General features: G+C 42.0%; 1 protein-coding gene across 2 annotated transcripts in view; it reads right to left on the reverse strand.

The window, feature by feature from the left end:
• TEK (TEK receptor tyrosine kinase) overlaps positions 1-13,405 on the reverse strand; it is a 98,943-nt gene that overhangs the window by 5,972 nt on the left and 79,566 nt on the right. The window contains exons 14-18 of one of the 2 annotated variants that reach the window (XM_055302007.1): positions 11,677-11,828; positions 9,777-9,987; positions 7,253-7,363; positions 4,899-5,089; positions 4,221-4,334 (exon numbers count right to left, since the gene is read on the reverse strand). In XM_055302007.1, the coding sequence (XP_055157982.1) occupies positions 4,221-4,334; positions 4,899-5,089; positions 7,253-7,363; positions 9,777-9,987; positions 11,677-11,828 (779 nt within the window). Of the gene's footprint in view, positions 1-4,220; positions 4,335-4,898; positions 5,090-7,252; positions 7,364-9,776; positions 9,988-11,673; positions 11,829-13,405 lie in introns of both variants that reach the window. The other variant, XM_055302006.1, reaches the window with a different exon arrangement.

A 13,405-nucleotide genomic window follows, 5' to 3' on the forward strand; every position in this document is an offset into this window, starting at 1 on the left:
TCTCTCTCTCTCTCATAAATAAATAAATAAATAAATAAATAAATAAATAAATAAATAAATAAATCTTTAAACTGTAATGTGGGAAAGACTCAGGTGATGGGAGGTGCCCAGCTGTGCCTGGGAGAGATGGGGAAGACTTTCCGACAAGGGGACACTGGAGCCCGGTTCTGTAAGCTGTAGGTGCCGTCAGGCGGCCTGGGAGAGAAGAGCATTTCAGACCAAGGGGACGGGATTCATACTCATTGGTGGAGGAGGAAGGACCTTCCCGTCCGTGCAGTTTACACTGGGTTTGGAGATGGGATGAGCTATACCCCTTCATCATTTGGGGGCCTGGCCCTGACTTCACCCAGGTGGTCCCCATTTCTTTAGGTCCACCCCGGGAAAAATGAATGTGGACAGGAAAAGTTGGAAAGTTTGCCATCTATGTCTTAGTCCTGGTGTCACTGTGACTTTGGGCTCCCTTCCTGGTGACCCACCCCGGGAATCATACGGGCCCTACTGAGAGCTGGATGTCCTCCTCGCAGGGATTTGTCCAAGCTCCGACAGTGGTGTTTCAACCCACAGTAGCCAAGAGGTGGGGCAGCATCAGGAGAAATTGGGGGCATCTTCTCAGCCCCCCTGAAACAGGAGCAGGCTTCTCCCAGACCGCCCAGACTGAGACTAGCCCTGCCTGGGACCGCAGAACTACTCCTGAACGTGCCATTGTCTCCAAGTCTTTGTGAAGCAGTGAAATTCTGAAGCTCCTGATCCTAAGTCCTGGTTGGTACATGAAGGTTCAGCTACCGAACTCTCTCTTCTCAAACCTACATCTCCAGTGTGATCCTCAACATCATGCCTCCCTTCACTCCATGCCCAGCCCACCTATTATTCTAGCCTTTTCTTCCCCTCCAGAGCATGCAAAGAGTTTTCTGCTTGCCTTTGCCTTTATGGATCTGCTAGCTTCTGACCTCATGGCTCCCAATTACTGATCTCCATGTTTACTTTTTTATTTTTCTAGTTTGACTTCTTTTGGATCTGTCCATTTCCCCCGTCCCTCTTGCTCTCTCGCCTAAGTTCAGGCCACCATCAGCCCTTTCCTGAGGACAACCTTTTAACTGATCTTCCTGCTTCAGAGTTTCACCCCCTAAGGATCAGTTCTCCTCACCACAGCCACATTAATTACTTGAAATGGCAAGCCACCACGTGCTTCCTTAAAGTTCTCTAATGTCTTTTATTGTGCCAAGATCTCCATCCTTAACTGAGTCCAAAAACTTTTAGCTGGAATTCAAGAATCTTCAAGACAACTTTATAACCCCTTCCTCCTCCCACCATGAATTTTAACTCTCCCTCTTTTCTGCATTATGCCATATCGGATTACTGGACCCACAAATGTCTGCCTCTAGGCTTTTATCTACACTGTACCTTGCAGGTCATTCAATTCACTCCCATATCTCCAATATCTTTTTAACATTTGTAAAACGCAAGAGTTGGCCTCCTCCGGGAAGCCCTCATGACTGCCCACAGGCTCAGTTCAGTATGTTTCCTGTGTCCCCATGTTCGTTCCTCCTCTGTCCTCCGCACTCACCAACTGTTAAAATTGTTCATCGTGTGTCCAAGCTCTTTGAAAGCGGAGACTGTGGGAGTTAATGTTACAAAGCCTAGCACAAGCTGAAACACTGTAGTCATAAATTGATGATGAGGGGATGGATCTAGCAATGACAATAAAGGCCCAAATCACTTAGTACTTTAGTTTGCAACACTTCCAATATTAGCATCACCTGGGGGACTCAAAACACACACACACACACACAAACGGATGTAGGATCCCCACCCTAGAAAACTGAATCATAGGATCTCAGCAGTAGGACTCAGCATCTGTACTTTTTGAAAACTTCCCAGGAGATTCTGAAGTGCAGTGAGAATGGAAAATCTCGGATTTAAAGAGTGAGCCAGATAAGGTGGCCACTCTGCCCTCTGGTGGTACCTTGCCACACTGCACCCCTTTTGTAGGGAACTTGCTTTTCTCCAATTCCCTTGCCTTTCCTCCTCCTGGGCTTGCCAGCTTGCCCTGTGTGTTTCCTCCCAGCCCCCACGCTGCCACAGAGCACTTCACCTGACTGCTAGCAGCCAGAGTTAAGTTCTGACCCATTTAAGTGCTCTACCCCTCTAAGCATGTCTTCTAAGCTCCTCAAGACTGCAGAAATCCCTGCCCTTTATGAAATGCCAAGCAAACCAGCATTCTTCTTGGGGATCTGAGGACAGCATCCAAATAAAATGTGTAGGTTGTGGGGTTAACCTGTGTCAGTGCCTCCACCCCATCACCCAGAGCACCATAGCCCCCAAATGCCAGAGAGAAACAAGGAAAGGGGTTCTGTGAATGAGATAGCAAGCTTCAGGTGGCCCAGGAGGAGCAGAGAGAATGGAAATAAATGGATGAGTGGTGGGTCCTGCTTCTTTAAGACAAGCCCAGCCCCTCGGTGAAGAAACATCTGCTTTGGGTCAGGCAAATTCAGAAAAGCTTAGGGAAGAAAGTATTGCATGGACGCCAGCCCTCAGGGAGGCACTTAGGGCTTCTGAAAGCCTTGGCATTGACAAGCATCTGGAGCCCCACTGGATGTCTGTGATGGTGTCTAAGAGCCAAAGGGGCCCCCACTTCTAACCCTTATCCAAAAAGGACTGGAAAGACCCAAAATGGTTATGTCCCTGGGATAGTAACTATATAAAAATACGTATGTTTGTTGAAGGCAATAAGTAAAAAAGGAAAAAAAATGTTTCGAGGTGGTGAACTATGGGTCATTTCCTTTTTGAAACATTCTTGAGTATTGTTTCTGTTATCTTGTCAGTAACTAAAATAAGTATATTGCAAAACAAAACAAAACAAAACTCTGAATGTGAAGATAAATCCGAAGACTGAGCCTGGCTTAGTCACTTTGTTGCCCACGAACTTAAAGGGACCGTGTGAGGGGCATGGGGGTGGCTCAGTGGTTAAGCATCTGCCCTTGGCTCAGGTTGTGACCCTGGGGTCCTGGGATCCAGTGCTGCGTCAGGCTCCCCACAGGAAGCCTGCTTCTCCTCTGCCTGTGTCTCTGCCTCTCTCTGTTCTCTCAGGAATAAATAAATAAAATCTTTAAAAATAAAATAAAGGGACTGTGTGAAAACTACTGTAGTCCCAGGAAAGCTGAGCCAGAGCAATGTCTGTCAGACCTAGGAAAGGGGGAGCCATGCAGCTGGGGTAGAGCCACCAAACACATGAGATAACTACAGGATCTGCCAGCCCCCCAGCCCTGCCCTTGCCCCCCAACCCAGGGAAAGTAGAGGGCGGCGCCATGTTGTTGGCCCAGCTCGCACATCCCTGGAAGGGGCATTTCCAGGTCTTTACAATTTACAGTGGGCAACAAAAGCAGAATGAGTCCACCTTTTCTCCATCTGTGGTGAGGTTCTCCAAGCATCTTGTACCTGAAGATTAAATATTACTGTTTGGGAGAGGAAGTATCATCAAGTGACTGTGGATTGACTTGGGCGTGGAGAGGGAGCGGAGAACTTTTAGTGAAAGGGAAATCTTCCGTGGGCTTTAGAAGTTAAGAATTTTTCTCCAGGGCTTCCCTGTGATTGAGGAACCTCAGTAATTTATTTCCTTTCTATTTGGAAAGTATGTTCAAGGTATTTTTTTGCCCCTCCTATGCTTGCTGTGCATAAAAGGGGATGACGGAGCACCTCTCAGGTTTTTGAACAAGACACTTAGGGGTCTGGGGTGCCTGGGTAGCTCAGTGGGTTAAGTGCTGGCCTTTGGCTCAGGTCATGATCCCAGGGTCCTGGGATCAAGCCCCATATTGGGCTCCTTGCCTACTTCTCCTTCTCCCTCTACCTGCTCCTCACTACTGATTCTCTCTCTCTCTCTCAAATAAATAAATAAATAAATAAATAAATAAATAAATAAATAAAATCTTAAAAAAAAAAAAAGACACTTAGGGATCTGCCGGGGTGTAGATGCCCCGCGAGGCTTGGATGTTACATCACTGGGCCACACGTGACAATGGCTCCTTCACTGGGAAATATAGAGCCCTCGGTCATTTTAGGAATCAAAACTCAGAAAGGATGTTTGCTGGGCCAGGATACTGTCTCCTGGGATACACAGCCAGGTGCCTGGGTCACCGAAGAACAGTCATATTCCAAGAGAAGGGCCATCAGGTGAGGGAGGAGCCCTGGGGAGGATGTTCTCAGTGTCCGCCCTCTGTACTTACCATCGTCTTTTTCACATATACTTCTTGACCTCGGGATAATCCAAAATCTGCTATTTTGGCTACATAGTTTTCACCAACTAAAATATTCCTGGCAGCCAGATCCCTGTGGATAAACTGAAATTTTAAAAAAACATCATGTATTTTCAGCATTTTTGCTTGTTCACTTCATTCTGCTGGCACAAAGCCACCAGGGCAAGAACTTTGGGAAACAGAGAAGAGAGGAATCCAATTCCTTAAAGTCCCTCTCCAAAATCCTCACTGGATTCTGCCAAATGACCCGCCATGTCTTAGGAGAAGCATTTTGGGAAGAAAGAAAGAAAAGAAATGAAATCCAGGTCACTAAATCTTCCTGTTGCCATGTTAAGTCCTCTGCTGCTGTGCATCATTTGGACCCAGATGAGGCTAAGATTGGTTAAAGCACCTCACTAAATGCATACGCTGAGGTTCACTAAATACACATATTGTCAGTTTTTGGCAATAAATAACATATATATATATATATATATATATATATATATATATATATATATATATATATAATAGTAACCAAGAGATTAAAATTAGGGAGATTGTAAGGGGAAGTAAAAGGGGGAGGCAGACTAGAAAAATGTATGCATTTAATTCAACACTGATTCTGTAGAGAATTTCAAAGGAAAGATTTTGGTCCTCACAACAAACCTGTTTTTGGCTCAAGTAGTCCATACCCCGGGCCACATCCGCTGCGAAATGGAGAAGCTGCTGGGAGGACAGCGTGGAGGCGGTGCTGTTGGCAATGGCAAAGGCTGGATCCGTCTCCAGCACTCGGCTCTTGCGCAGGAAGTCCAGGAGGTTTCCGTGGGGGGCGTATTCGATGGCCAGGTACAGGTAGCCTATGGCGAAAGGGAGAGACATCAGCTTCTCAGCAGCCCCTTGATAGCTGTGAAATTTCTGAGATGTGCTATGGTCCCAAGAATTGCTTCCAAAACTCAGTATCTAAAAGCAACACATCTGGAGGTACCAACCTTGGGAACACTGGCGACAGAGGAAGAGAAGTTCCACGCTCCTGCCATACTTAAAGAACACCATGCTTGAAGCCAGGGTCCCCTCTTTCCCACTCCCATCCCTCCTACCACACATGGACTAACGTGGAAGCTTCCTGAATGCTTTCACTCACTAATAATAGAGAATGAAATCAATGTGTTTGCCTCCAGAAGAGCTAGGACAGCTAGTTCACATCACCTTTTATTTTTATTCAGTATTGATTGAGAACTGATATGAGCCACACATGTTATTCCAGTCTGTCTCTGCTTAAGGTTATTTTAAAAAAAGAAAAAGAAAAAGATTAAATATCCATGGCAGAAGGACCCATACCAGGTAACTTTCTCTCTTCTGCTTCTACTCCCCACCTAAAACTCATACTAAGTCACCGTATTGCTGATTTGGTCATTGGTCAGAAGAATCTAATGTCAGAGATTGCATTTTGCTTAGAGAAATCAAAAACTCAAACTTTTAGAAAGACAAAAAAAAAAAAAAAAAAAAAAAAACAAAAAAACAAAAACAGGTCCTCAAAGAAATCATGGTCCATTGTCTTGGTTTTCTTCCAAATTGTCCTCCTCTTTTTTTCTAAAATAAAATTAATCTTCTTTCATAAAAACATTGATATCTAGAATCATTGAAAAGCAGAGTGGTTTTACTGCCTTTTAAAGATAAATTTTTTAGGGACAAGTGATCCAGTTCTAAGCTTCATATTTTGTTATGAAGAAAATAAAATCTTGATGTTATTTTCACTTCAAAACATACATACATACATACATACATACATACAGATAAATTTTTTTGGTATACCATTTTTAAAATTTAAAATGTCAAATGATTTTGAATTTCAAAGACATTCTAAAAAATTGAAATCCTTGCAAAAAAAAAATACTGTACCATGTTGCACTATAAGGCAAGATAGACCTCAATGCTTTCTTACATTGTTACTGAACTATAAATTTTAAGAGCCAGCCAATTATGTGTTAAGGTGATGACAGCAGAAATTTGAAAGATATGTGTTTTTTTCTGTTGTTGGTGGTTACTTTTTTTTTTTTCTAACTTTCATTTACTGCTGCCCTATGCTGATTACTGTTTTCAGGAAATAGCTCAAAAATAAACGTCATTACTTCATTATTTAACCTAAGGGACATGATCTGGTTTTCAGAATTACACCCTTATTGGATCACAGAATGATATATTGTTTGAAGCACCAGTATTTTTAGTTTAATAAATTGAGGAAAAGGAAGTAGTCTCTTTTCTATTGTTGGTGTTTGTGCTGCAAAATCAAGAAGAGGTTGTCAAGTTTGTAAATAACTGCTGTGTGGAGCTTTTTTGTGGGGGTAAACTTTTCCATGAGAAATTAAGTGTAAGCACAGCTGCAGAACTATAAACCGGGTGGCATGCAGATATAAACTTATAGAAGTACTCAATAATATCTGAATTAATAATGTAAGTTGAACTTTAAGAGTATGTGCAACATAGAATAGTTGTAAAGCTCCATCGTAATTGTACCAATAATTGTTTTGGGAAAAAATAAAGCTCTATCAGATATAAGCTTATTATTTTATCCTAACCATCACCAATGCTTTCACCTTGCAGTTGATTTCTGACGTTCTGGATTTAACATTCAGAGTATCAGTGTCTTGGGTTTGGAGGAAAAAAAGGTAGGCGATTAAAAAGAGTCAATGCACTTCACTCTTCCTGGTGCTGAGGACTCCCCCAATCTACCTAAGCAAGAGTAGCTGAGAAAACGTCTGGATTGGCAAGCAACCATAGGTACCTTCGAGAAGTAATGGTGAAACACATCATAGGGCAAAAGATCCAACCTCAGGACCAACCTCCAAATAGATGCCAAAATTCAGCATAATTTGTAAACAGGACTAAACACTTGGATTGAAACCGCAACTTAAAAATAAAAGTAGGTAACATTCTTAAGATTATTATCTTTACTAATTTCATATGGAATGTGCCTGTTTAAAAAAAAATCTGGCAAGAAAGATAGGAAAAGAGCATCTTACCACGATGTTCACACGCTCCCAAGAGATTGATGATGTTTGGGTGGTGGCCAAGTTTACAGAGAACCTCCAGTTCCCCAGCGAAGTCCCTGTGGTCATCTTTGGAGGCATATTCTGGGAAGAAAGTCAAGAATTGTGATCCCTCTCTGTTAGACCTGTTCAACTGTCCTTAACTGTCCTGCTTAACTGTCCTTTCCTGTTCCCCAGGACCTTCACAGGCACTGAGTCACCATCAGGTCTGAAAAAATATATAGAAATCAGAGATGACTCTAAAAAGAGTACTTGGTACTGGTGACACTTTGGGCTGACACTTTGTTGTTGAGAGCTGTCCTATTCACAGTAGGATATTTGGCAACATCTTAGGCTTTCCCACTAGATACCAGTAGCCCAACCAAATATGTATCCAGACACTGCTGAATGCCCCCCTCCAAGGGGCAAAACCACCCCTGGTTGAGAATCACTGCTCTAAACTTTTTCTTGCTTATGCTTTCAAATACCCTGTGAAATGACTTGGCAGAGATGGATTAGCCTCCAGTTTAGCTATCCTAGCTGAAGCCGCTGTCCAGCAACAAATATGCTGAGCAAGAGAACCAATGTTTCAGTGCAACACTACGAATGCACACACCTTGCTTTATTATAATAATTTTAACTTGCTTTTCCACAAACCAGTCCTGCTAAAAAAAAAAAAAAAAAAAAAAAAACAAAAAAAAAAAACAAAGCCTCAAATCCAACAGCATTTTTATGGAAGTTGCTTGGTGGTCAGGAAACTGAAATGCATTTGTTTCTATTTTTTCCTCCTGTCTCTCCACTAGCACTCAGATCAGAGGAAGAACCACCAGGTACCATTCAGGCTGAAGGGAAGGCCCTCTCTGGTTGATGTACAAACTGACCAGCCTTGACTGGTGACAGAGTGCTGTAACTATTTTTTGAAAAATAACACTGGGTAGGAAAGGTAGGAGAGGGGGACAGTTGTGGACTGGTGGCCCAGGGCATGCTTGAACATGCTTAGGTATTACAGGAATGTTTCATGTGGACTAAGGGTACCTGTAAAACTAGCTAGTAGGCAATCCCAGGTCAGATAACCCTGTTCATAACACAAGAAGTCCGAGGGTCAAAGCCTTAGGAGTATTTTTAAAATGAAGTTCTTTATAATGAGTTGTCCCCCTACTTCAGTAACTGTTCTTCTTGGAGTGTATCACTCTCCCTACAGACAGTTTCTGCCCTTTGCCCCGTTTAATCTATTTTACCTCTTCACATGTGCATGAGACAATCAAACTCAGGTCAGATTTTAAAAGCCCTGGTTTGATAAGATTCTATATCCTTTTCCCTCATACTATTCTTAGTATTCCCCAAAACTCCCCATGACTAAAGTAGAAAAACAGAAAAGAGATTTCTGGATGCTCTGCAAGACTTCATGTGCGTGTGTATGTGTGTTTGAAACATACTACTATCTCTCAGCACAGACACTATTTAATTTGTTTTATTTTACTTGCCTTCCGTCAACACTGCAAAAAGCAGTGGTGATTTAGTGAGATTTAGGGTTAATTCCAACCTTAGGCTCAATATTGCCAACAAAAGGGGAAACCCATCAGCAACCTTAAGAGAGTCTGCATTGGGAAGCTAACCAACAACAGTAGTTAACCATTTTCCCTGCTCTAACACATGGCTTTCTAAACCCGAATGCTATAAAAGCAACACTGCACCTTTACAATCAAGCCATGCATAACCTGCTTCTTCACACAGAAGAGAACACACCTAGGACTGCCAGTGAACTGTCATTTTGTTTTCTCAGAGGATATTTATTAGCCATCTTGTTAAGTAAGTAGGCACCAAGCAGTCTTGAGATGAACTCAACTGGAAAAGATTTAGTTCTTGTGACCTTAGACCCTGGTTTTCAAACTTGAGTATACAGAAGAATCACTGGGCATGCTGCTAAGAACACAGATTCTCACGTGCCTCTCCAGAAATTCACATACAGTGGGAGAAGCCAAGTAGATGCATGTCTAACAATGTCTCCAGGAACTCTGATGCAGATAATCCATGAAGACAATGGTTTTCAAAGTGTGGTCTCCAAACCCTCAGCATCAGCATCACTGTGGACTAATTAGAAATGCAAATCCTCTGGCCCTACCCCAGACTTACTGACTCAGAAACCAGAGTGGACCCCAACAGTCTGTTTTTAACAAGTCTTCCAGGTGATTCTGATACACACTCAATTTGGAGAACCACTGCATCAAGAGAAACAACAGCACTCCCCTCAAATTAGCAGTGTGTGATAGAGAATCTGTATTCTCACATCCCATTGAGTCAAAACAGTGGCATTTAAACAGCCTTCACATTTACGTCCTGACCCCATCACTGGCTGACCTCAAAGGAACTATCACCTGCAGTTGCACAGAACAGCTATATTTGACATCATGCCAATTTTTTGTTTAAATAATGTAAGCCCATAGAGGAAAGATTTGACAGGAAGTCAAGTTTATTCCCACCCTAGTGAAATGCTGACTTGATTTGGCCAAGCACTGACCTTTCATCCTTTTGATGGCAGCGTCCATCCGTAACCCATCCTTCTTGATGCGCGCCTTAAGAACCTGGCCAAAATTACCCTCCCCGATCACATCTTGAAATTTGATGTCATTCCAGTCAAGCACTGGATAAATTGTAGGATCTGGGTTGTTTTTGGCCTTCCTGTTCAGGGCCAGAGTTCCTGAGTTGAACTGCACAGCTGGTTCTTCCCTCTGGAGAAATAATTTTTTTCATGGTTTTGTGTCAAGATTTTTCATAATTCTAATGTGCATAAGTACTCCTGGTGTGTATCCCTACCAGGTAAAACAAGAAATTGTCTATCTAAAAAAAGAAAAAAAAAAGAAAAAGAAATTGTCTAATTCTAGAATGTAGATGAAAATAGGTTTCATCTAATAGGCTGTCTATAGGGCTGCATGAGATAATTCCAGGCCTCATGGGGAAGGCAGACTGCAATCAATTAGCAATGTTTGCAGAGAGTGAGGCAGGAGGGAATAACAGCAAGTATGCCAAAGGATGGCACATCCCTGAGTTAATCACAATTAAGTGTGGAATGAGCAGGTGTTCATTTCTGGTTTAGAAAAGAACTCAGAGATCCTATGTGGAGCTTTCCATGCATTGTCTTGGTCTAGTCTTTTTTTTTTTTTTTTGGTGTTGGTCTATTCTTGACTCTTACTCAGTCTCTCTGACTTATCCTAAACCTTTGAACCTCTCAAGCCCACTCTAGAGCAGAGTCTGGCTCCAGGATTACACAGACTTATAGCGAAGCCCAATACAGCATCACCTTTTCTCCTGAGTTTGAGAGGCTGCTAACATATCATGACAAAGGACAGGTACCATGATGAGTGCCAGTGCTCCAGCCCCCTTGCTGGTCTTCCTCCAGTGACAGCCTGAGTTGAGCCAGCTCTGGCCTGGAGTCAGATAACAAAGCTCCCCAAGTATAATTTTGTAAACCTTGGTTACTAGTCAAAATTTCTAGATGAAAGAATGAGGCAGTGCATGGTATTATGAAGGGTACAAAGGAATGGAGATATACACATGTGCATATAATTCATATATATTACACATTTATATGGGGGACAATAAGATTGTGGGAGTAAGGATGCCTGGGTGGCTTAGTGGTTGAGCATCTGCCTTTGGCTTAGGTCGTGATCCCAGGGTCCTGGGATTGAGTCCCACATCAGGTTCCCCGCAGGAAGCCTGCTTCTCTCTCTGACTATGTCTCTGACTCTCTCTCTCTGTGTCTCATAAATAAATAAATAAATAAATAAATAAATAAATAAATAAAATCTTTAAAAAAAAGATTGTGGGAGTAGAAAAGGGAACTGGAAATAGGAAATGTGGGGAAAACTTATCTAGTGCAATACATCATTACTTATCACACTGAGGTCTGGTTGTACTCATATCCTTCCTTACGACAGTGTTCAGTTCTTCATATTGCAAGATTAGACTCCCTGGTGACTTATCACTAGGATGACCATACATCTCATTTTGGCAGGGCAATAATTCTGTTTTAGCCCTGGCTTCCTAAATCATTATTAAGAGCAACCTTTTCACTCTCAAAACCACTCCAGTTTTGACAACAAATTATGTAGTCATGCTGTTTATCCCCATTTCATAATGAAAGTCAAAGAAAAAACGAGACCTGCTTAAAGGAAATATTCGCTTTACAAGTCAATTTCCTGGTCCACATCTTTTTTTTTTTTTTTAAGTAGGCTCCACACCCAGCATGGAGCTTGAGTTTATGCCCCAGAGATCAAGACCTGAGCTGAGATTAAGAGTCAGATGTTCAATCAACCAAGCCACCCAGGTGCCCTTCCTAGTCCACATCTTTAAAGTGAAGGTTCTGCATACATGTAGACTTATACTTATTATAAACTAGTAGGAAGAAAAGGCACTACCACATTTTGGAAGGCTTGGGCCATTCTCCTTTGGACATTTGCCCTCTTTAACTGCAACATGATCAGGAAGGCCAACAGCACTGTCAGGCAGGTCATTCCCGCTGAGCCAAGGATGGCTATGAGCAGCATCTTCCCACCTCCAAGGTCCGCTGGTGCTGCACAGAAGACAAGAGAAGCAGCAGGGTTAGTTTAGGAGGGATAAGCCAAGACCATCTATGAGAGACCGTGGTATAATGGAAATATACTGGCAGCTCTGGCTCTGCCACCTAATTGCTACAGGACTTTGGGCTACTCATTTATATGTTCTGAAGCTCAGTGGAGAGGAGTCTGACTCATAGGGTTGTTATAAGACCTTAAAAAAAAAAAAGCAAAAGTGCTAATTCTTCGTTGTTACCATGTGTCCAACTTTTACTTCCAAGTAGAGGCCTAAGCAGCAGCACATTATCAAATAACAGCAAGAACGACTAACTAAAGGACTTTGGGAAAGTAGCTAAACCTCCCTGCACAATTTTCCCACCTAGAAAAGCTCTCAAGTTATAAGATACTGAGCTTAGAGTCTATAAGATATTTTGCTTTTTTTTTTCTTGATTAAAAGCTGATTGAGAAAATCTGAGCATACCAATGGGAGAATGAAGGAAAGAAGGAGGGAAAGACAGAACAGAACAGCCACTGAATTTAGGGGTCAAATCAAAATACACTATTAAAGATTATAGTCTAATCCTTCCATCTGTTTCCCTTATTTAATTCAAATAAGATTAAATGCAGTATAGTTTTATGAAAAAGACCCCATCTTCTTACAAGTATTCTTTCTGTGATAATCTCTCTTTTTTGCCTTCTATCACTAAGCATGGGTGCATAGAGAAACACCTGGAATGGAATGGTGAGAATTTTGTTGTTTTGTTATGTCTTGTTTTTAATTTTTCTGTTTGTAGTTTATGTATAGGTTGGACTTAGGGCCTTCATACATTTTACCAATACACAAATAATTATAAAATAATGCATGTATTAAGGGTATCAACTGAAAACTCCAACTCTCTATAATTGGTAAACTCATCATTCCTTTGACATTTCAAAAATATTCCAAAGAATCAGCACTGAAAATACAGCATGTTTCATTTTATTTATTAAGCCCTAGATAGACCTCAAAAACCAAGTTTTTACTACTATAAGATTTTCTGTAAAAATAAACTGTAGCCCAGATTATAAATCTGCAAAAATTTCCATCTAACGTCACTCTATGTTCCCTCGCACATGTTGCAGAGGGCTGGGAGGTGCCACTGCAGACAGACTTCAAAGGGAAGGTGCTCCAAGAGCTGCAGACCCACCTACCCTGGTCCCTTGTTCACTTAACTACATTGAACCAGTATTATCAGTCACAAACCCTGGGCATTGTGTGGTTGGCACTCTGAGGGACCTCTATCTATCTCAAAGAGGTCACTCTCACTGGAGTGGGGGTTAGTAGTGGACATGAAGACATCATAACTCGGATCCAAAAAGTAAAAAAAAAAAAAAAAAAAAAGCAAACTTAGAATAGCATAGTGTCATTCAGGCTAAAAGAGGAGTTCATTTGAGAAAGAATGGAGTTGGTTCTTAGAGCCTCCCACTGAAGCACCCACACAGGCTTGCCTTCACTAAGCAGGTTTCACATTCTTTTTCCAGGGAATCAAATTCACATTCCTCGGGGCTTCCATTGTTAGATGAGGAGTGCTGAGGGACTAAGTTAGTCTAAGTC

Source organism: Nyctereutes procyonoides, unplaced genomic scaffold (genome assembly GCF_905146905.1).
Source record: "Nyctereutes procyonoides isolate TBG_1078 unplaced genomic scaffold, NYPRO_anot_genome, whole genome shotgun sequence".
Taxonomy (NCBI): Eukaryota; Metazoa; Chordata; class Mammalia; order Carnivora; family Canidae; genus Nyctereutes; species Nyctereutes procyonoides.